At 50.7% G+C, this 21,085-nt stretch overlaps 1 protein-coding gene across 1 annotated transcript; it reads right to left on the reverse strand.

The window, feature by feature from the left end:
- Nucleotides 1-5,102: 5,102 nt before the first annotated feature.
- Nucleotides 5,103-11,407, reverse strand: LOC307197885 (WAP four-disulfide core domain protein 2). The gene is made up of 4 exons (XM_079944394.1): nucleotides 11,288-11,407; nucleotides 10,572-10,715; nucleotides 7,617-7,769; nucleotides 5,103-5,255 (listed from the first exon to the last, which is right to left on the reverse strand). Exons 1-3 carry the CDS (start codon nucleotides 11,361-11,363, stop codon nucleotides 7,618-7,620), a joined length of 372 nt encoding a protein of 123 aa, XP_079800520.1. The 5' UTR covers nucleotides 11,364-11,407; the 3' UTR covers nucleotides 5,103-5,255; nucleotide 7,617.
- Between the last annotated feature and the right edge of the window lie 9,678 nt (nucleotides 11,408-21,085).

The following is a 21,085-nucleotide window of genomic DNA, read 5'->3' on the forward strand; positions in this document are numbered from 1 at the left end:
CTGGGCTGCTCCTCCCTTGTCTCTGCATCCCCTCCCTTCCCTGATTAGCAACTGTTTGAACCTGCCCTCTGGGTCTCAGGGAAGGTCATGGAGGCTGGAGTCTGTCCCCTACAAACAAGGAACGGGGGACACAGAGAGGCTTCCATGCCCAAGAGCCCCTACAGGGTCCTGCTCCGTTTCATTACATGTGCACTCCCTATGGCATTTCAGGGAAGGCCATGGCAGCCACGTGGCAGCCATATTTTCATTTAGCCCTGTGCCTCATAAATTAGGTAGCTGGTCCTGTCTGTAGATTAGAGAATAGCACAGTGTCAATGTTAATTTACTGAATTTGATTATTGTGCTGTGGTTATTTAAGAGAATGCCTTTGTTTCAGGAACTTCACTGAAGTACTTAGGATGTCTGCAACACACTTTCACATGCTTTAGAAAAACATAATATGTGGGGGGTGTGTGTGGAGAGAGAGAGAGAGAGAGAGAAAGATGAAAGTAAATGTAAAATGTAAGCATTTGATGAATATGGGTAAAGAGGATGCAGGAAATCTTGGCACTATTCTTGCAACTTTTCTTTAAGTCTGAAGTCATGTCAAAATTAAAAGTTGGGGCTTCCCTGGTGGCGCAGTGGTTGAGAGTCCACCTGCCGATGCAGGGGACACGGGTTCGTGCCCCGGTCTGGGAAGATCCCACATGCCGCGGAGCGGCTGGGCCCGTGAGCCATGGCCGCTGAGCCTGTGTGTCCGGAGCCTGTGCTCCGCAGCGGGAGAGGCCACAACAGTGAGAGGCCCGCATACAGCTAAAAAAAAAAAAAAAAAAGTTGAAAGAATAAATCAAGCATAAAAAAGGAAAAAGTCAAGAAATCACTGCAACCACATCAGAGCTACTAGGAGAGTGGGATATGGTGTCCCATAGGCAAATGGAGAAGAGATAACAGGGAAACCTTACAAGTGTACCACAGCTGAACCAGATGAGACCAATGGAGAACTGTCCTTGTGATAAGCATGAACGTGCCTAATTTGTACATTAATATGTTGAGAGGTTAATGCTATTTCAAACCAGAGCCTCTGGCCCTACAACAGAGATCATGAGTGAGCCAATCTAGAAAATTCTACGCTCCAAATCACTCAGCCCGCCTAGGCACTCTGCCCCAGAGTCTGTGTATATTGCTACCTGGAGGGTGGTTAAAGGGGGTCCTGTGGGCACCATCCAGGCCACTTGGAGCTCTGCCTGTGGAGTGAGGTACCAACCTTCCATCAGTGAGGGGCTGTTGTTTTCAGATTGATCGCAAAGGTCGGCTGCCTTCCATTGCCTATTCCCCTGGTAGTGCCAAGAGTCTAACCGTAGTCCTAAGCCTAACCCTAGCCCATAATATAAACCACAGGCTTTGGATCGTTCATCTGGTGAAAAATCCCCAGAGGGCTGTCCAAGATTGAGGGCTGCAAATAATGGGGTTTTGGTAGCTCTAGAGGGTCCCATCGTTTTATGTAATGAACTCACCCCAATAAACCTGGTTTGGCTGGGCCCTGGGCTTCTTTGGGGTTGATATCCCAGCCGTGGGGGGTATGCAGAGACTTCTGGGTCTAGGACCTCTATGCTCTGCAGGCAGGGCCTACTAATGCTATGCTGTTCTGTGGCTCAGGGGGGCGCTGCAGCTCCCACCAAGTACCATCTTTAAGGGCTAAACAAACCAGACCCTCACCAACAGATTGCAGCACTGAATGGAGAGCTAACAAGTTGTCAGCTATCACTCTGTTTTCCTCACCCTCACAGTTTTGCCATCAACTTGTAGTAGAATGATCAACTGGGTAAACGTGATCATGGGGCAAGAAGGAGAGTGTTTGTTGTGTTTGCAATATGATTATTTCACAAGTTAGTTTTTGGAAGCTGCATCAATGGACAGGACAAATGGAACCACAGAGCAGTCACAGGAGCCCTCATAGCTGGTGCAGCCCTAGCTCCCGGGGCATTAGGGCTGGCAGTTTGGGGGTCTCATACAGATTAGTAGATGAAGAGGCAAAAAAAAGTCATTTCTCCTATGTCCTGTTGGGCAGCCTAACTGCTCTCCCTGCTTCACATTGCCCCCAGAGTCTATTCTTAATATAATAGCCAGAAGGATCTTTTCCAGACATAGGTCAGATGACATCATTGCTCTGCTCAAACCCCTCCTATGGCTCCTAAATTCCTCAGAATAAAAGGCAAAGTCCTGTAGTGACCACAGGGCCCTCCATGATCTGAGCCCGCACTACTTCTCTGACTGCATCTCCCTTCATCCTCCTGAGCCTTCAGCACGCCAGCCATGGTCCTCAAGCATCTGAACTCAGGTCCTTAGCCCTAGAAGCTTCCTTGGTCTGGACAGCTCTTCCCATGGGTTCCGTGTGGCTCATGTCCTTCTTCACTCAGCTCATGACTTGAATGACACCCTGAATACCCTCTGCAAAGCAACAACCCCCTACCTCTTACCCCATCCCCTGGACCCACTAGTCCTCTTACCCAACTTTATAGTTCGCCATAATCTTTCTACCACCTGACATGTTAAACCTGTGTTGGTTCATTCATTTAGTGACTGTTTCCCTCACCCCACACGTGCGCGTGCACACACACACACACCCCTCACCTCCTTGATGTCAAATCCCCACCACCTAGAACAGAACACATAGTAAGTGCTCAAAAAAAGGTTTCCTGAATGAGGAATACCTCTGCTTACGCTGTTCCTCAGGCAGGGCTGTCCTCTACTGGTCTGGCTTTAGAACTTCATTTTTCAAGCTCCGGCTCCCTCATGTGTAACTAACTTCCTATTATGTCTCCAATCACCAACCTGCACCTTGCTGGAGAACAGATGTTTGTTTCTACAGGGTTTTACCGTACACAGCCGTCCGGACTGGAGATGGGGTTTAGAGGCAACAGCGAAGCAGCGTGTTGCCAGAGGTGGGAGAAAGTAAGCGCAGGAAGAGACCCTGCCCTGAGCTCCGGAAAGGCAGCAGTTTACCAAGTTTCTGGCCCTGGGAGCCGTCCTTCTAGCTCAAACTAGCATGGCTGTGGTCTGGCTACAGAACACATAGCCCATCAGGATGCCGTCCACACACAGGCTCCTGGAAAGGAGCAGAGCGATTTGTGGCATGGTGCCGATGGAAGAAATAATGGCGCGCATACAAAGGCATACCTCTGCCATCCCTGAGTTAAACAAGGCCCTGCCCAGGGCTCTCTTTCAGAAGGCAAAGCCGGGGAAAGCAAGGAGAAAGTGGAAGGGCTGGTACCCACACATTTAGTCCCTAACGACTCTACCCAGCCTATCACTTTGTTTTTGCTTAGAAGGGTTGGGGAGACTGGAGCCTGGACAGGGATAGAGATTGGAAAAGGGAAAGCTAGGAGAAAAGCGATACTGCCACCCACCTACCTTCAAAGGCAGCCTTATGCAGTAAGCACCCCCATTCTCCTACAGGAGACGCGTTCCCACGTACCCCCAGGGGGATGGATGGACAGCCAGGTTCTTTGCTGGCTCATGGCCTGGGGCAGAGACCCACAGGAGGATGAGAAAGATAAGGCTGGCCAAACACCAAGCCCCCAGCTTTCTGTCTCCACACAAACGCACTCAAGCTGCCTTGACCTCTCACGTTCCACGGTGGGTGGAGGAGCAGGGAAGGACATAAATCATGTCCTGGGGGCTGAGTCTCTAACATGACTTCGCTGCTTTACCCCCTCCTCACCCCAAAAGGCTAGGCATCCCCTCCCCACCCCACCTCAGGGATTAACGTGAAAAATCACTGCAGTAGAGTCAGCATGGGACTCTGGTGTCATCAGATGACTCAGGTTCAAATCTAAGCCTGTAAAAGGTTGAAAGCAACCTAAATAGTCACCAGTGTAAGAGTGGTTAAATAAACTTCGTACATCCCAACAATGGAATACTATACGGCCAGAGAAATGAATGAAGAAACCTTTTATGCTGTGAGTGATCTTCAAGATACACGAAGTGAAAAAAGCCAAGTACAACACAATGTGTATAGTGTACTACAATTCTGTAAAAAGGTGGGATAGATGAGAATTTTTTTCCCCCCCGCAGTATGCGAGCCTCTCACTGCTGTGGCCCCCCCACCGCTGCAGAGCTCAGGCTCCGACGCGCAGGCTCAGCGGCCATGGCTCTCGGGCCCAGCCGCTCTGCAGCATGTGGGATCTTCCCAGACCGGGGCATGAACCTGTGTCCCCTGCATCAGCAGGCGGACTCTCAACCCCTGCACCACCAGGGAAGCCCTAGATGAGAATTTTATATCTACATGTCCCTGGAGAGATAGATGATAGAAGAGGAATAGAGAGGAAGAGGGGAGGTGAGAAGGAGAGGGAGAGAAAAAGTAGGCATAGAAAGAAGGGAGAGAAGGGGGGAATAAAGAGAGGGGCTACAGAGAGAAGAAAGGATAGAGGGAGTGAGCTGGAGCTCTCTCTTGGGAAGAAGACACAAGAAACTGATGGCATTCGTTTCCTCTGTAGAAAACAACTGAGTGGCTGCAGGTGCAGGAAGAGGGTCAAGGGTGAGAGATGTTTCACTGTGTATTTTTACCTTTTGAATATTGATCCATGTGAATATTATTTATGTAAAATAATGGTTTGATTTTTTAAAAGCAGCTACAACGAAGGACCCTGGCTTTGCCACCTTCTTTCTGTGTGGCCCCAAGCAAGTAACTTGGTGGAGTCCCAGTCTGTAACACAGGACGTCATCAACTAATTTGAGGGTTGTTTTGGGGATCCAGAAGATCTCACAAGTGAATCTCCCAGCCCTGTGTCTGGCACACAGTACATGCTGCTGCTGTTGTCAGAACCCCCAGCAACGAATCCCAGTGACTTTGGAAGGATTCCAGCATCTCTCTGAGCCCCAGTTCTCTCCTCCAAAACCCTGGGAGAATAACCAACAACTACACAGGGCTGGTGGGCGGATTCACCCAGGGGAGCGCCAGCGCACACAGAGGAGCCCTGAGTTTATGCTCATCGTGTCAGAGCTGATCTCAGACTTTGCGCCTGGATGATCTCGTTGCACCCTGCACCCCCATGCCCGCACCTCCACCCAGAGTCGTGGGACGAATGAGCCAGAATAATAAGAACAGAGGCCACAGCCCCATCGGTGCTGGAAGTGGTCACTTTATTGGTTGGAAAAGAAGCAGCTGTGGCCGCTTAGGAGGGGAGCACAGAGGCCAGGAAGGGAGGAGGGCAGCTGGGCTGGAGCCAGACAGGGCCAGGCAGACACTTCCGCTCCCCCACTCCTCAGGCTGGTGGCTGGAGGTGGAGGAAGAAAATCACAATAATACCGTCAACAACAGTATCCATGATACTGGACAAGAATGCCTGCAGCTTAAATTCTGGGCCAAAGCTCCCCCTACCCCATCACATCCCCCCTTAGCTCCCTATCCCCGCCCCCAGGAAAGCCTCACCGTCTTGAGACCCTGGGGCTCTGCCTGCACTTTTCAGAAAGTCCTAGACTCATCTCTTCTGCTTCTGACCATCCCCGGACACACCTGGGTATACCGTGGTCCCCACTGACCATTGTGACGTGACCTTCCTGAGGGGCCACTATCATTTATGTCCCTAAGAATCCTTCCACCACTAGGAAGTTCCACCATGCCCCTATTCCTTTGGCTAAGCTGGGTTAGCTGATCAAAAAGATCTTATTATTTTATTTATCCCATTTTATAAGCAAAATATTTGCAGTTCAGGGAGGCGAAAAAGGCTAGTTAAGTGTCAGAGCTGAAATCTGAACCCAGGTCTTCCGGACTGCAAAGCCAGCCCATGCAGCTGACACTGATGGAGGCAAGAGGCGGAGAGCTCTGGTCCCTGGGGAGACCGTGGTTCTCTCTCAGGCACTGAATTAACAACCTTGGGGCCTTGAGCACATCCTCCCCTCTCTCTAGGTCAGAGTCTTCACATCTGGGCAATAGGTTCCATCACTGACCTGCCAGTCCCTTGGCTGAGAGCTTATCAAAATTATTGCACGATCAACAATGAGATTTCAACCAAAGGGCCCTTCCAGGTTCTTGCTTGTCCGGTTCCCTCTGTCTGAAACAGCCTCCCCGCTGCTGTACTTCACCAGACTACCGACCTTTCGTTCATCCTTCCGGATTGGCTCAGGGTCCCTTCTGGGAAGCCTGCTCCCTCCTTTCCCCACCCCAACCTGGGTGAGGCTTTCCTCTTCTATGTCCCCATCACACCCAGCCCCTCCCTCCATTGCAACACCGACGACAGGCACTGGGGGCGTCTGTCCATCTGTCTGCCTCAGCCACTGGGCTGCAAGCTCGGTGAGGAAGGGCAGTGGTCACCTTCCGTCCCAGAACCTGGCACAGAGCTGGCGGCACAGTGCTGGATCCTGCAATGGCCTGACGATGCATGTTCTTTGGTTTTGCTTCTCTTTATTTTCTTACACTTGCTTTATGACTTCATATTGTTTTATTTTTAATTATATGTGGGGAAAGAGAGGCTGCACAATCTTTTCCTTCCAGCGTCAGAGCCCCTCGAGGTGGCTGACTGTAGCCCTGCCTGCCACAGAGTAAGTGCTCAACACACTTGAAAGGGGCATTTGAGAAACTGAACTGAAATTAACTGATCTCTACCAGCTCTGTCCTGAAAAGCCAAGCTTTTTGGCGAGAGTAAAGATCAATTCTTCTGCCTCGCACTGGCCTATGCAAAGAGCTTCCTACTTCCCCAACCCATCCAGCCACTGCCCGCCCTCCCAGGACACAGCTGCTCCTCCAGCCACTGACTTATTTACGTGGGTGTTAAGGGGAAAAGGAGTAAATCTTCTCACAGCCCAATTCATCAGCAAATATTGTCCCATCTACCTTCACGTAGGTCCCAAATGCAGACACTTACGTCATCATCTCACACCTGGCCTCTTGCAGGAGCCTCCTCGCTGGTCTCCCTGCTTCTGCCACTGTCCCCTAGGGCCTCCACACAACACCCTCAGCAATCTTTGCAAATCTAAGTCAGAGCGTGTCCATTCCCAAGGACCCGACATCTCTGGGTCAAGACCATGGGTCAAGACCAAAGTCCTTACATGGTCTGTCAGGTCCCTCCGCTTACCACCTACCTCTCGGACCCTCTCCTTGATCAGCAGACTCCAGCCTTCTGGCTTTTTCTGAAACTCACCAGGGAGGCTACTGCGTTACACCTGCTGCCCCCTCGGCCTGTAACATTCTCCCTGATATGCTCGCGGCCCCCTCCATCATTTCCATCAAGTCTGTTCATATGCTGCCTTCCAGGAGGTCCCATGAAAAAATTGCAGTACTGCTCCCTGCCGCCCCCCCATCCCCACTCCTTATCCCCACTCTTTTTTCTTTTTCTCCAGGCCACTTATTTCCCGCTAACATTTCACAGAGTATACTTGCATATTTATTTTGTTTATCATTCACTAGCATATAAAACCATCAGAAAGAAATTTGTGTCCGATTTGTTCACACACGGAGCATCCCCAGCACCTAGAGCAGCGCTTGGCACGTGATAGACGCTCAGTGAATCTGTTGAGTGAAAGTAAATCAAAGGACAGAGAAGGGAACAGCAGTGTGTTAGCTCAGGTTCTCCTTTTCAGCCTCCTGCAGGTGTCATCAAATCTGGGCATCAGTGCACCCCTCCCCCCAGGCCACCTACCTCAGAAGACAGGTGTGACACAGGACACCTTCCCGCAACCATTGTGGCAGCATTTCAACAGACCAGGACACTGGCTGTCCACCTGGCACTGGTCCATGCAGAGGCCGAGCTGGGGGAAGGCGATGTCCACCTGAGGGCAGGAACCCTTCTTTTCTGGGTGGAAAAAGGGGTGGGGGGGTGGGCAGAGGGGAAGCAGGGAGCTGAACACGTCTCCACAGCACAACCACCCACCTGGATTCACAAACAAGAGAGCTGCCTGCCTAAGTGGATCTTAGGGGCTGGAGTGGATCTCAGGGGACCTTGGGAGAGCACCTGCAACCTCCCTTCCTTCTGCTCTCTCCCTGAGTGTTTTGGGATCATAGGGCCCTAGTTTGAGTCCCAGATCTGCCTTTTCCTAACTCTGTGACCTGGGGCCAGAAATCTCCCAGAGCCCCGTGTCTTCAGGTGTCACATGAGATCCGTGCTGCCCATGTCGTGGGGCCGCTGTGGAAGCAGTGGAGGCAACAGACATGTATTCCTTCTCCCTGCACAAAGTCCTTGTAATAAGAATAATAATGAGTAAGGACAGCAGTTGGCACTTAGCTGCTTCTACGTGCCAGGCATTATCCTAAGCATTTGACGTATATTAACTCAGCTAATCCTCACGATAATCCTAAAACAGGGTGCGAGGAACTGTTACTATTTCCTTACGTTGCAGATGAGGAAACTGAGGTACCAAGAAGTTAAGTATTTGCCTAAGGTCATACAGGGTAGGGACAGGATCTGAACCCAGGAATCTGGCTTCAGGTCTGTGCACCATGCACTCTGCTGCTTTGTCAGCTGTAAAGTGCAGTGCACGTGTGAGGGGTTACACGCCCACAATCTCCTCACTCACTCCCATCTATTCACTCCAGTTACCACCATCTAGCACCAAGGCCCCCATACAACCTCACTCATCCACACCCAGACAAGCATTCTTCCACTAACACACACACAAACAGATAACACCACAGATATGTGCTGATTACAAAGCCCTTAGTGTAAATTCAATTTGTCCTTTAAACCTCCACATCAACTCTCTCTTCTGTAGGGGATATTTCTACCCTGCTTCTACTACAAAGGAGGAAAATTAGACCCAGAGATGTGAAGGCATCACCCAACAGCACACTGCTGATCATAAGTAAAACCAAGACCTGAGCCTAACCTTCCAATGTCGACACACACACACACACACACACACACACACACACACACACACACACACACACACACACTGTGTGCTCCACTTCCAGGGTCAAGGAGAAGGGAGCTGGCTCAATGCCCAGAAGCCCCAGGAGCAAGCCCAGCCAAGTGTCAAGGGGGCGCACAGCTGGGTGAGGAGCTGCAGAGGGCGGGAGGGGCTGTCTTCCTCGCACAAAGTCACCCTTTCCCTTGAGAAGGGCAGGAGCTCTCAATACCGAGCTGCCCCCGGACAGAAGGGCTTCAGGAGCGGGGTACCCACAAAACAAGCCAGTGTGTGTGGAGGGTCTGCTCTCTCCTGAGACATTTCACATGTGTGATTTCATTTAGCCTCATGTCGACCCTACCACATCTGGGATGCTCATCCCATTTAGCCGGCGAGAAAGCAGAGGCTCAGAGAGGTGAAGCGACTTGCTCAGGACCCACAACCAGCAGACGGCACAACTAGGATTCTAGCTCAGGAGGCCCTCTGCTCCTGCCCCTCTTCCTGCCTCAGTCTGTCCATCTAAGACCAGGGAACAGCAGAGACTCCCCCTAACAGCAGAGATTCCTCTTTTTTCCGTCCTCCTCTCTCATCTGCCTGTCTGCCATCCTCCTTTCTCTCCCAGTGTCCTCCTCTCCTTCCGGTCCTCCTCCCTCTGGTCCAGGTTAGAGGTCCCCAGACCCAGAAGCCCCCTGATGGGCCTGTCCTCCCTCTACCTCCAACCTCCCTGCTCATGAGTGACTGAATCTCCAATTACAAACCTTCCCAGCCCCTGTGGGCATCTTCAGAGAAATCACAAGGTGGGGGCATCACACAGGTTTTTTTTCTGGATAAAGACAAGTGATCCCAGCACCTTGGGATCCAAGTCATATCCCTGGTCTAGTCCTCAGTCTTTCCCTCTGAAAAATGAGAAGCTTGGATTCCACAGCTTCCTGCTCTGATAGGAGCCCCCATGGCCTACTGGACAGTCTTCAGCTCCAGCAAGTACTTTTTATGACAGGCCAGCTTCACACACTTTCTCTCTCTCACTCAACCCTTAGAGTGGAAGAGAGTTTTAAAGATGAAGAAGTGGGAGTGGTGCTCTGGGAGGGGTCCTGACATTCTTCAAACCACTCAGGCAGAAAGGAACCCCCTGCTTTATGACTCCTGCCCAGCCAGAGATGGCAATGTGACCTTGGACAAGAACCTTGCTCTCTTTTGTAGCTCACATCCACATCTTTAAGACGGGCTGGGTGCTCTCCTAAACCTGGAAAGTCTCCATCTGGACAGAGGGATTGGGGAGTCCTGCCAGCAGGCGTCCCAAGTCCTTCCTCCTGGGTTGGGGAGGCCCCAGGGTAGGGGCGCTAATGGGGAGGAGCGCCCCAGACCTTGGGGTCCAGCCCATTGGGCAGCCCTAGGCTGCCCCGCGGCTGAACCCAGACAGGAGGAAAATCCGAATCAGGTCCCCTGATCTCAGAGAACAATGTTCCGGAACAACGTCCCCGCGGTGCGTCCCGGAAGTCCGTCATGCCCCAGAGCAATGAATCCGGCCAGGAGTGGGGGACCTCCCTTCCCCCTGGCTGCACTTCAGCGACGCCTAGGTTTCACCGGAGCCATGGGAAGGAGAGCACGGGCTGATCTGGCTCCATCCGCCTCGACCTGGTCGGGGACCCCTGGGTCGGTCGCGCCCCAGATCCCGTAACAGAACTGGGCACTCCCTCCCCCTCCCAACCCCCGCTGCCCCGCCCCGCCCCGCGTGGGTCCCCCGGGGTTACCATTGGGCATCTGGCAGACGGTGGCGCAGCCGGCCCGGCAGCACTTGAGATTGTCCGCGCATTCCCCATCCGAGAGGCACTCCTGCGTGCAGTTCAGGTCCGCCTCTAGCGCGGGGCACACGCCTGATTTCTCTGCTCCTGTGCCTGGGAGGCGGACGCGCAGTGGGGGACTCAGTCCCGCTCTCAGAGGATGCCCGCCTCCTGTCTGACGGCCCCAAATCTCAATCTCCCGGGAATTCTGAGTCTCAGTCCCTGCTCCCCACACCCCACTACAGCCTTGAGAGAGCCCCACCTCCAGGGCCGGGGTCCCTGATACCTGGGACGACAGGAGTGACCAAACTCTTGGCTTCTGAGCCCTCAATTCTTAGGGGACCCCCGCACAACTAAGCGTCTAGGAGCTTCCCATGTTCAGGCAGAGGGTCCCCGCCTCTGACCAATGAGTCTCCACTGTCAGCAAAGAGTCTCCCCGTCTCCCCCCGCGCATATGTCAGCCTTCAGTGTCTCCCCACCTCCAGCACATTGGACCCCACATCTAAAGCTCCAAGGGTCACCACTTTTAGGCACCAGGGATCCCCGCATTTTGGCCTTCATGGGACTCCCCACTTCCACCCCGGGAATCCTCACTTCTCTGTCCCCAGAGAGGCTAAGCTTCTGCCGGGCTCCTTCCCGGCTCTCCTGGTTCGGCCCCTTTGGGCGCCTCTCCCCGCCCCACTCACCTGTGACCGGGGGGAGGCCCAGCAGCAGGCCAAGGAGGAGGGCGGCGACGAGCAGACCGAGGCGGCAGGTAGGCATGGTGCTCGCCGGGGCGGGAGTGAGGCACTGCCCGGAAGGGGGGATTTAACCGCTTTCTTGGGGGGCGTGGGGTAGGGGCGGGGCCGAAGCCGTGCGGGTAGAGGGCTCAGCGGACAAGGCAGGCGGGCCGGCTGCAACCTCTTGCCGTTTCACAATCCCCCAGGATCAGGTGTCACTCTGGCCCCAGTGGGAACTAGGAACCTAAGCTGCTTCCAGGCCGGTGCAGCTCGACCAGCTGCAGCTGGACGCTTGTCCGCTCCTGCTTCCCCACCTCCCTCTTGGGGCCCGTGGGCAGGGCAGCAGGAGGCCAAGGGCTAGACACAGGGGTTCCCATTCTGAGACTCAGGGGTCTCCCGGTAATGCCCGCTGTCGGTAAAGGAGGGGGAAAGGGCAGGACCCACAGGGAGGAGCCTGCGGATGAAGTGGGTGGATTTGGGGTCAGCAGATCAGAGTGAAAATTGCTCTTTAGAGATTCATGGTGGAGCTGTTGTGTAGGGATACACAGCACATAGTAGGAGCTGCAGGAAAAATTATTCATGAGTGAACTGACTGGACACAAGAAACTGAGGCCAAGGAAGGTGAAACACCTATTAACATCTAGAGCCATTTCATGTGTGTTTCTCCCTCCCTCTCTTTTCCACACCAACACTCTCTCAGGGCTCCCTGTGTGCAGCTCTGTGTCCAATGTCTCACGGAGTCATGGATCTTCCCAGACACCTGTGAACAGACAGATATTGTTGCCATCAGCTGTGCCTGACAGATGGACTGGATGTGCAGAGGGGGTGCCCTCCCACCCAAGGTCCCGTGAGAAGCTGTAGAGACAAGGTTTGATCCCAAGTCGCCATCCCTCCAAGCCCTTATTTTTTCCATTCCGTCATAAATGTACGTTCTTCGTGACACAGCTGGTGTAGAGAAAGGAATTAAAGGAGCCTTCGGCACTGGCTTTGGGTGACGGGGTCTGGGTTTGACTCCCACCCACCTCCAGCACCTGCCAGCTGAGGGACCTTGAGTGAATCACTTCCCTGTTCTGAGCTGCCGCGTTGTCCCCTCCAAAGATGGTGTCTCCTGCTAGTAAGGAAACTGCTGGGTACACACCAAGCTTTAACGTGCAGGCTGCTAGAGGCCAAAACACACTTACCCAGCAAGAGGTGCCTTCAAACATCCTTCCTGACCCAAACTCTGAGGTCCTTAAGCCCCAGGGTCCTTGTGCTGGAGGGCACAAGGGGGCGGGGGCAGTGACCATTGGGATGACAGGTGAGTCGGAGCTGGTGACAGAAGCACATCCAGCCACTGTCCCCACAGATGGGTCCCGGGGGAAAGAGGGGAGAATGCCTCCCCAATTCCCATGTTCAGCCTGGGGACTGGAGACAGGTGCTGGCTGGGAGGGGCCAGGGCTGTTTACTCTGAGCACAGGGAACAGTCCACAGCCATGACGCAGGAGCCAGGTAGGGGCACAGCCCAGGGCGGCTCCTGGAACTCAGTCTAGGGCAGCAGAAGAGCAAATGGTCTTGGCCTGTGGACCCAGCTGCCTACTGGGCCTTCAGCCTCAGGCACTGCTGCCGACAGCTTTCTTCTGGCACCTAGCCAGCTCCCCAGGCCAGGAAGCTACTCGGCCTTACCCCTCCCCAGCCCTCTTGGGCTCTCCTGGGGATTGACTCTCTCTGACAGAAATGGGGATTAGTCTGAGGCCAAGAGGATGGGGCGGGGAGCACGGATGGAGGATAAAGTTTCATAGGCCAATGATGTTAGCTTTTGTGATGCTAACCTGTGTGCTAGGTATATTCATACAATTGCTTCTACATAAAATGTAAAAAGGGCAGAGGCTTTAAAACCAAATGCATTCAGATCCACATCAGGGGTTGGCTACTTCCTGGCTATGTGACTTATAACAGCACCTCCCTTTTTGGACCTACATCTTCTTCTTCCTTAAAAGGGGTATCATGAGGCAATTCCCTGGTGGTCCAGTTGTTAGGACTCCATGCTTTCACTGCTGAGGGCCCAGGTTCAATCCCTGGTCAGGGAACTATGATCCTACAAGCTGCGCGGCGAGGCCAGGAAAAGGGGCGAGAGGAGTATCATGAAAAGTGTTTTGTAGGGTTAGTTTAAGGTTTAAGGGGAAAAGCATAAACCAGAGGTTGCAAACCTGGCTAGAATATTGTATTGTTGTATTGTTAGCCCACACAGTACATTTTAAAAGTTTGAATTAGTTGCTAAATTTAAGAGTGGGGGATTTCACATGCAAGTAAAATTCTAGCATCTTTCAGAGAAAGGAAACGATCTGGGAACACAGTCTTGCAACATTCCGTGGCAACCGTCTACGAGAACAGTGGGCCTCAAACCTGAGCAAATATCGAATCACTTAGACGACTCGTTCAAGCACAGTTTTGAGAGCTCTAGCTCCAGAGTTTTGATTCAGTAGGAGAGGGGAGGAACGTGAGAATCGGCAGCTAACAGGTTTCTGGGGCCGCTGATGGTGGTGCTCGAGGGACCACACTTTGAAAACCATGAATAAGCTAAGTAGAGTTGCTCTCTTGTTATGAGAGGAGCGATCTCTCCAGTTTCCATAATCCCCACCGTCCCCACCATTGTCTCCCCTGTCCCCACTCCCACTCCAAATACCTTCATCCACATCACTTGCCTGGCCGGGAAGGAATTTAAAATTGTGACCTCTCGGGTGGGCTCACAGTAGGTGTTCAGTAAAAGGTAACTTGTTTTTATTTAACGATCTTATAACAAACTTAATAATTAGGTATTATTCTCATTTTACAGATGAGGAAACTGAAGTGCAGCTAAGGGAAAGTGACTTGCTGACGGAAACAGCAGTAAATCAGAAGGAAGACGCTTGCAAAGCCTTTTAGTTGTGTGGCTGCAGTTATTTCAATGTTACACACATACACACACATACACACACATACACACAGAACTCTATCTGAGGTTAGCATAGATGATGCATCAGAAATTTGAACGTGACTTCACGAGTGTAAAATCATATTTATCAAGGAAGAAAGGAAAGAAGAAAAGGTTGAAACAGGAAGTGATATGATTCAGCTGCAGACATGACTGGCCGCTCTTAGATGACTGTTAGCAAGTGAACACGGAAGATTTTAGAAATTCCCAGGAACGAACAGGCTATCTTTAACCATACAATGGGGCTTTGTCCTCTTGGACTGTTGGACCCATTCAAACTTCCTTCACTCCAAGGAAACCTCTCTCTCTGAGTGTATTGGCTGTTTTGTTGTTTTGTCAGCTAGCATTCTTTTGTCCTTTTTCTGATAACAGTAGCCTGATTTTGATTTGGGAAATGACTCTTCCTCCACCCATGACAGGTGGGGTTGGAGGGGACTGCCAGTCAGAGTTCCTGCCCTACCCCCAGACCAGGATTGGCCAATCAGATGCTCTCCCTGGAATTTTAATCTTGACCAATGAATGACAAAAGTTCTGAAAATGTATGGCACTCATTCAAAAGTGGCCTGAGAAGACCTTGGTTCTGTCTTGTTTACCATCCTTTCCAAGCATGGTTCTTTTAGCATTACCTTCAGTTTCGTGAGCTAAACTAAATCAGCGCTATAGGTTGCCAACAAAAGATTCCAGTGGGATGTAACTGAAGGGTACAGTTAGGAAGGGAGAATGCTTTCCTACACACCTTTTCTGGAAATGGCGGTTCATTTCCAGTCTCAGTATGAAGAGATTCTTCTCCTTCTTTGGAAATATTTTTCCAGTGTGATTTATATTCAAGATTTGTTATCCCTTCCTATCCTTTTAGCATGTGAGGTTATATGAGTGAATATATTTTCTAAACTGAAAAGCACTAGACAAATGGAAGGACCCTTTATTTTATTTTATTTTATTTTTGGCTGTGTCAGGCCTTAGTTGTGGCATGCGGGCTCCTCGTTGAGGCACACAGGCTTCTCCCTAGTTGTGGCATGTGGGCACAGTTGTTGTGGCGTGTGGGCCCCAGAGCGCATGGGCTCTGTAGTTGTGGCGCATGGGCTCTCTAGTTGTGGCCCACGTGCTCAGTAGTTGCGGCACATGGGCTTAGTTGCCCCACGGCATGTGGGATCTTAGTTCCCCAACCAGGGATTGAACCCATGTCCCCTGCGTTGGAAGGTGGATTCTTAGCCATTGGACCACCAGGGAAGTCCCAGAAGGACCCTTTATGATCACTTGCTGAGACAGACACTCTTCTTTCTGCATCCCTCATCCAAGCAAGAATTTTAAGGAGAACTTAATTAACACATCACTTTTTATTTATTTATTTATTTTTTTTGTGGTACGTGGGCCTCTCACTGTTGTGGCCTCTCCCGTTGTGGAGCACAGGCTCCGGACGCGCAGGCTCAGCGGCCATGGCTCACGGGCCCAGCCGCTCCGCGGCACGTGGGATCCTCCCGGACGGGGGCACAAGCCCGTGTCCCCTGCATCGGCAGGCGGACTCTCAACCACTGCACCACCAGGGAAGCCCAACACATCACTTTAATGAAGATTTATAGCTTCCCTTGCTGCTACCAATGAAAGAAGATGCCTTCAACAACTAGTATTACGTTTATGTAACTAAAGCATTTATATAGCATATTGATCTAATGTTAAGTCTGGTTCAAAATTGGCATATGTGCTCCTCTCATTAAATAAGATAAGCCTCAAAGCTCTTGCATATCTCTTTGTTTTTTCATTCTCAACTTTAGCCCATCTTTCCCCCGTGGTTTTTCAGAATCATTTCCATTCTATGGAAATCTCCGGAACCACACTTGGCTTCTACCTTAGCCAATGACCTGATCTCCTTCAGTCCCTTCCATGGAAATTTCTTCCAAATTCCATCCTTGTCAGTGAGTATATTTCTGAGGGACCCCTGTGAAGAGGAGAATCCCTTCTTTTCCGAGGTGGACTCTTCCACCAGGGGTTCCATTCCTTCCCATACTCCCTGTCTTCTCATTCCCCTTCATCTTCATGTGTTCCCTCCCCATGGGATGGAAGTCTCCGTTATCTCTAAGGAAGAAATAAAAATAAACCAGAAACAAACAAACAAAAGAAGGGAGAATGGGTGACCACTACATGCCCACACTGTTGTCACAAATTCCTTCTCTGCCTCCAACAGCCAGACTCAGTTTCTGTTGCTCACAACCAGAGAGATCTGATGCCTTTACCAGGGTCACCATCAAATTCCCCATTTCCAAATCCAATGGCCTTTTCTCAGCCCTCATCCTCCTCTAACTCACAGGTAAGGTCCTCATGGCATAAATGCAAATCAAATTCTTTATACAAAAATTTTTTTTCTGCATCATCTAACTATAAAAACTATGAAGAGCAGAGCTTTCCTATTTGAGTACTTTGAGTCCCACCTCTTGAATCACCAGGGCCTTAGAGGACACAACTTTCAAACCTCTTTTAGAGGACACTCTTTGAAGTCAGAGAGTCTTGGGTTCAAATCCCACTCCTGCCAGTATTGGTTATGTGACCTTGGAGAAGAGGTTAATCCCAGATATATCATTTCCCAGCTCTGTGACCTTGGCAAAGTCATTTAACCCTTCCAAGCTTCAGTTTCTTCATTTATAACATGAAATAGTACTTCTAGCCTCATAAGGTCAAACATGATCTAAGATAATTTTTTTTGTGGTACGAGGACCTCTCACAGCTGTGGCCTCTCCCGTTGCGGGGCACAGGCTCTGACAAATGATTCCAATGAAATCTGATAATGAGTAAATAAAGAGCACGTGCCAAACACAGAGTTAAAAGAAACATATAATCCGTGATGTAAAGTAGTTGAAAGGAAGAAAAAAAAGAGAAATGAAGGAAAGAAAGAACCTGCCTCTTTCTCCCTTCAACATCCCTTCCCAGGGTTTATCTGATCTCATCCTCCATATAGTCATGAGAGGTGGGCAGGGTAGATTTCATCATGCCCACTTTATAGAGGAGAAAACGGAGGCTGAATTGGCATCCCGAGTCCAGGGAGCACAGCACAGGACAGGCAGGGGCAGAGTGCACGCACAGCCAGTATGTACTCCAAGAACTAGTGTGGAATGCTTCGTAGAATTGTGTAAGGAAGGAGCATCCTTGTAAACCAGATTTTTACAGTGGTTGTTATTCATCTGCATTATTACACAGGACCAGGCACCAGCCTCCCTTGTAAATGGACCCACCTCCAGGGTCGACCCACCTCCAGGGTCGACCCACCTCCAGGGTCACATGGGGAGGCAAGAACAGAGCTGTATTCTCCCTATTTTTGTTATTCTGCATGCTCCCTGGTTACATCATCCACTCTTCTTATACCATTTTCCATTAGGTGCATAATCTCAGATATCCATCTCCAGCATGGACCTCTCTCCATTCTTAGTGTGTTGCATTCTCTCCTGTTGGCCAGTGGCCTTTTAAAAATTAAATCAGATCATGATGTTCCCCTGCTCCAAGTCCTCTAGAGGATTCCCACTGCACATGGAATCACAATCTAGATGCTCTACAATGGCCTGTGAGCATATCCCTGCCTACTTCCCTCATACTTTCTCCTACTACACAGGCCTTTCTTTTCTCCACCTCATCGAGCTTGTTCCTACCCTGGTGCCTTTGCACTCACTCCTCTTTCTGCATCCCCTGGCCACTCACATGGCTCCTTCCCTCCTTCCATTCACAACCACCTGCCTTAAGTAGCCCTGCTTTGCTTCGCCCTGGACTCTGCATGATTTTCTGCCCAGCAGTGATTTCTATGTGAAACGTATCTTGTTCATCATCACTGAGTGTGTATCCACCATCTACAATGTCAGTTTCCACAGAGCGGGGAGCTGTGTGTTCACCGCTGTGACCCAAAGCCTAGGACAGTGCCTGGCACACACACGCGGCAGGCACTCACATAGGACATGGTTATTCAGTCCTTCCTGGGTGCAGGCACTATTCTAAAGTCTTTACATGGAGTCACCCCCTTGGTCCTTACTACTGATCAAAGAGGTAGGTGCCGTTACTACGACTCCTATTGTACAGAGAACTCAGACGATGACAGAAGTGAGATGACTTGGCCACATGGCTAGGAAGTTGGCAGAGCCAGAGTTTGAAGCCATGGAGTCTGGTGTGAGCTTTCGATCACCACATATTCTATCCCTAATCAGCGTTTCCTTAACCTGTGCCTGGATAAGTCAATGTCTACTCAACATCTTCTCATAAATGTTCTGCAGGCACCATGGACTCAGTGATGACCAAACTCAACTCTTTGCCCTTCCCGCAAGGACTTGCTTCGCCTCCCTTCTCCCAGGAAACTGCCTGCTGTCCGTGCTTCTTCCCTTTCCTCGCCCCCAGCAGCAATCTCGTAGCAAAGCCTGTTGGTCGTTCCTCCTCACTGCCTCCTCTGCAGCCTCTGCTCTCTGCTGAGTCCAGGCCACTCCCGTGTGCCCTCTGGACACTTGTCACGACCCCACTGCCTCGGCCCCGCCCCTCCTCTCCATCCTCTACCAGGGTTTCCTAAGATGTCCAGGTCCTTCCTGTGGCCTCGGGTAAAGCCCCAAACTCTTAGCTCGTCTCACAGGGCTCCTGAGGCCTGGTCCTTCAAGTCTACACCCAGTGCCATGTCGTCCCGTCCTCCCACACATTCTCACACACCTTCTCCTCCTCGTTCCTCTCTTGCTTTTCCATGTGTTGAGAACTTTCCCCACCTTCCTCTCAGGACTCTTGCTCATCCCTCAGGCCTCAGCTGAAAGTTCACTTCCTCAGGGCATCCCTCCATGTAACTCCCACCACCTCCACACTTGTCCAGCCCCCTGCTAACCCTCCCTTCATGCCCTGTGCATCACATTCCTTAGTAATCACTTGTTCAATATCTCACATAATTTCCTGCTAGAAAATAGACTATAAGAGAGCAGAGACTGTGTCTGTCCTGTGTACTCTAGTAGCTCAGTAAATATTTTCTAGTAATTATTCATATTAACTGATGATTTATTAACCCACTTTGTGTACACACACACACACACACACATGCATACACACACTGAGTCTTTTAAAAACCAGCTACTGGGACTTCCGGGCTGGTCCAGAGGTTAACATCCCGGGCTTCCAGTGCAGGGGATGTGGATTCGATCCCTGGTCAGGGAACTAAGATCCCACATGCCGCCCTGCATGGCCTAAATAAACCACTAAATAAATTAATTAAAAAAAACCAGGTACCAGGGCTTCCCTGGTGGCTCAGTGGTTGAGAGTCCACCTGCCGATGCAGGGGAAACGGGCTCGTGCCCCGGTCCGGGAAGATCCTACATGCCGCGGAGCGGCTGGGCCCGTGAGCCATGGCCGCTGAGCCTGCGCGTCCGGAGCCTGTGCTCCGCACCGGGAGAGTCCACAACAGTGAGAGGCCCGCGTTCCGCAAAAAAAACAAAACAAAACAAAAAAACAAACAAAAAACCAGGTACCAAAAGAGCGGGGAGGGTTTGTTGGGGTTCAGGAAGAGGCCACTGGGGGCAGACGGTGCCTTCCTTAAAGAGTGGTTCCTAATGTCTGGTTCCTCGGGGCTTTAATCCCAAGGACAACCAGCAGAAGCCCCCACGTTCCCCCTACGTTTCTGAGAGACCAGAGGGTCATTTAAAGGGCTGGGTGGGGTGGGCATGAGCCTGGATCTGGGTGAGGCCTGTCTCTGAAGCAAGAGGGATTTAGATTCAGTGGGAGAAAGAATGGGACGAATTTGGAAGAGGTCTTTGACGTTCCTTGGACAATGGGGGAGATTCCTGAGGGCGGACTTCAAGGGATTGACACTACCAAAAAAAATGTTTTTTGTTCCTTTCTTTAATGCAGCTGACAGCATATTTAAAAAGCAGTCAGGAGCCAAGAAAACTAAAACTCTCTATATTTCTATACAATTCACTTTGGTCTGTGGTATTCAAAGCATTTCAGCATCATAATCAACGTAGCTCTTAAAAATACCCAAAGGAGTGAATTTCTTAAGGCAGATACCATCACCCTATCTTGCAAAGAAGGAAACTGTGGTTCAGAGAGCTGAAGGGATTTGCCCAAGGTCACACAGCAACCTTCAGAGTTACTGAAGCCAATCACTTCTATTTAGAACCAAGTACTTTTCCATGACACTGCAATTAATTAATATTTATTAATTATAATTAAACAACTTATCTTTTAATAGTATTTCTATTACCCTTATCAGAGCTCCCAAGGTGGGGGAGTTCTCCCTTGCTGCAGTGAGTAATAAACCCAACTGGTTCAGCTAGGAACGGAAGTGTATCCAGTGGTCTGTGGTTGGAAGCATTAACAAGTATAAGCATTATCCTTATCTTATATTTAAAGAAAGTTGGGCTTCCCTGGTGGCGCAGTGGTTGAGAATCTGCCTGCTAATGCAGGGGACACGGGTTCGAGCCCTGGTCTGGGAGGATCCCACATGCCGCGGAGCAACTAGGCCCGTGAGCCACAACTACTGAGCCTGCGCGTCTGGAGCCTGTGCTCTGCAAAAAGAGAGGCCATGATAGTGAGAGGCCTGCGCACCGTGATGAAGAGTGGCCCCCGCTCACCGCAACTAGAGAAAGCCCTCGCACAGAAACGAAGACCCAACACAGCAAAAATAAATTAATTAATTAATAAACTCCTACCCCCAACATCTTCTTAAAAAAAAAATATATATATATATATATATATATTTATTTAAAGAAAGTAAAACTCAGAGATGTTGAGAAATTGTCCCAAGACCATCAGGTAGTAAGTAACAGAATCAGTTCTGCCTTCTTATTTTAACTACCTCTGCTGTTTAGGGTCTC

This window comes from Stenella coeruleoalba, assembly GCF_951394435.1.
Source record: "Stenella coeruleoalba genome assembly, chromosome: 15".
Classification (NCBI taxonomy): domain Eukaryota; kingdom Metazoa; phylum Chordata; class Mammalia; order Artiodactyla; family Delphinidae; genus Stenella; species Stenella coeruleoalba.

What these genes read in the sequence shown, in the direction of transcription:
- LOC307197885 (XM_079944394.1), bottom strand. Translation starts at nt 11,363, where the DNA reads ATGCCTACCTGCCGCCTCGGTCTGCTCGTCGCCGCCCTCCTCCTTGGC. An exon ending in GGGCCTCCCCCCGGTCACAG is followed by an intron (nt 10,716 to 11,287) that starts GTGAGTGGGGCG and finishes TCCGCCTCCCAG; the next exon opens with GCACAGGAGCAGAGAAATCA. An exon ending in CGTCTGCCAGATGCCCAATG is followed by an intron (nt 7,770 to 10,571) that starts GTAACCCCGGGG and finishes TTTTCCACCCAG; the next exon opens with AAAAGAAGGGTTCCTGCCCT.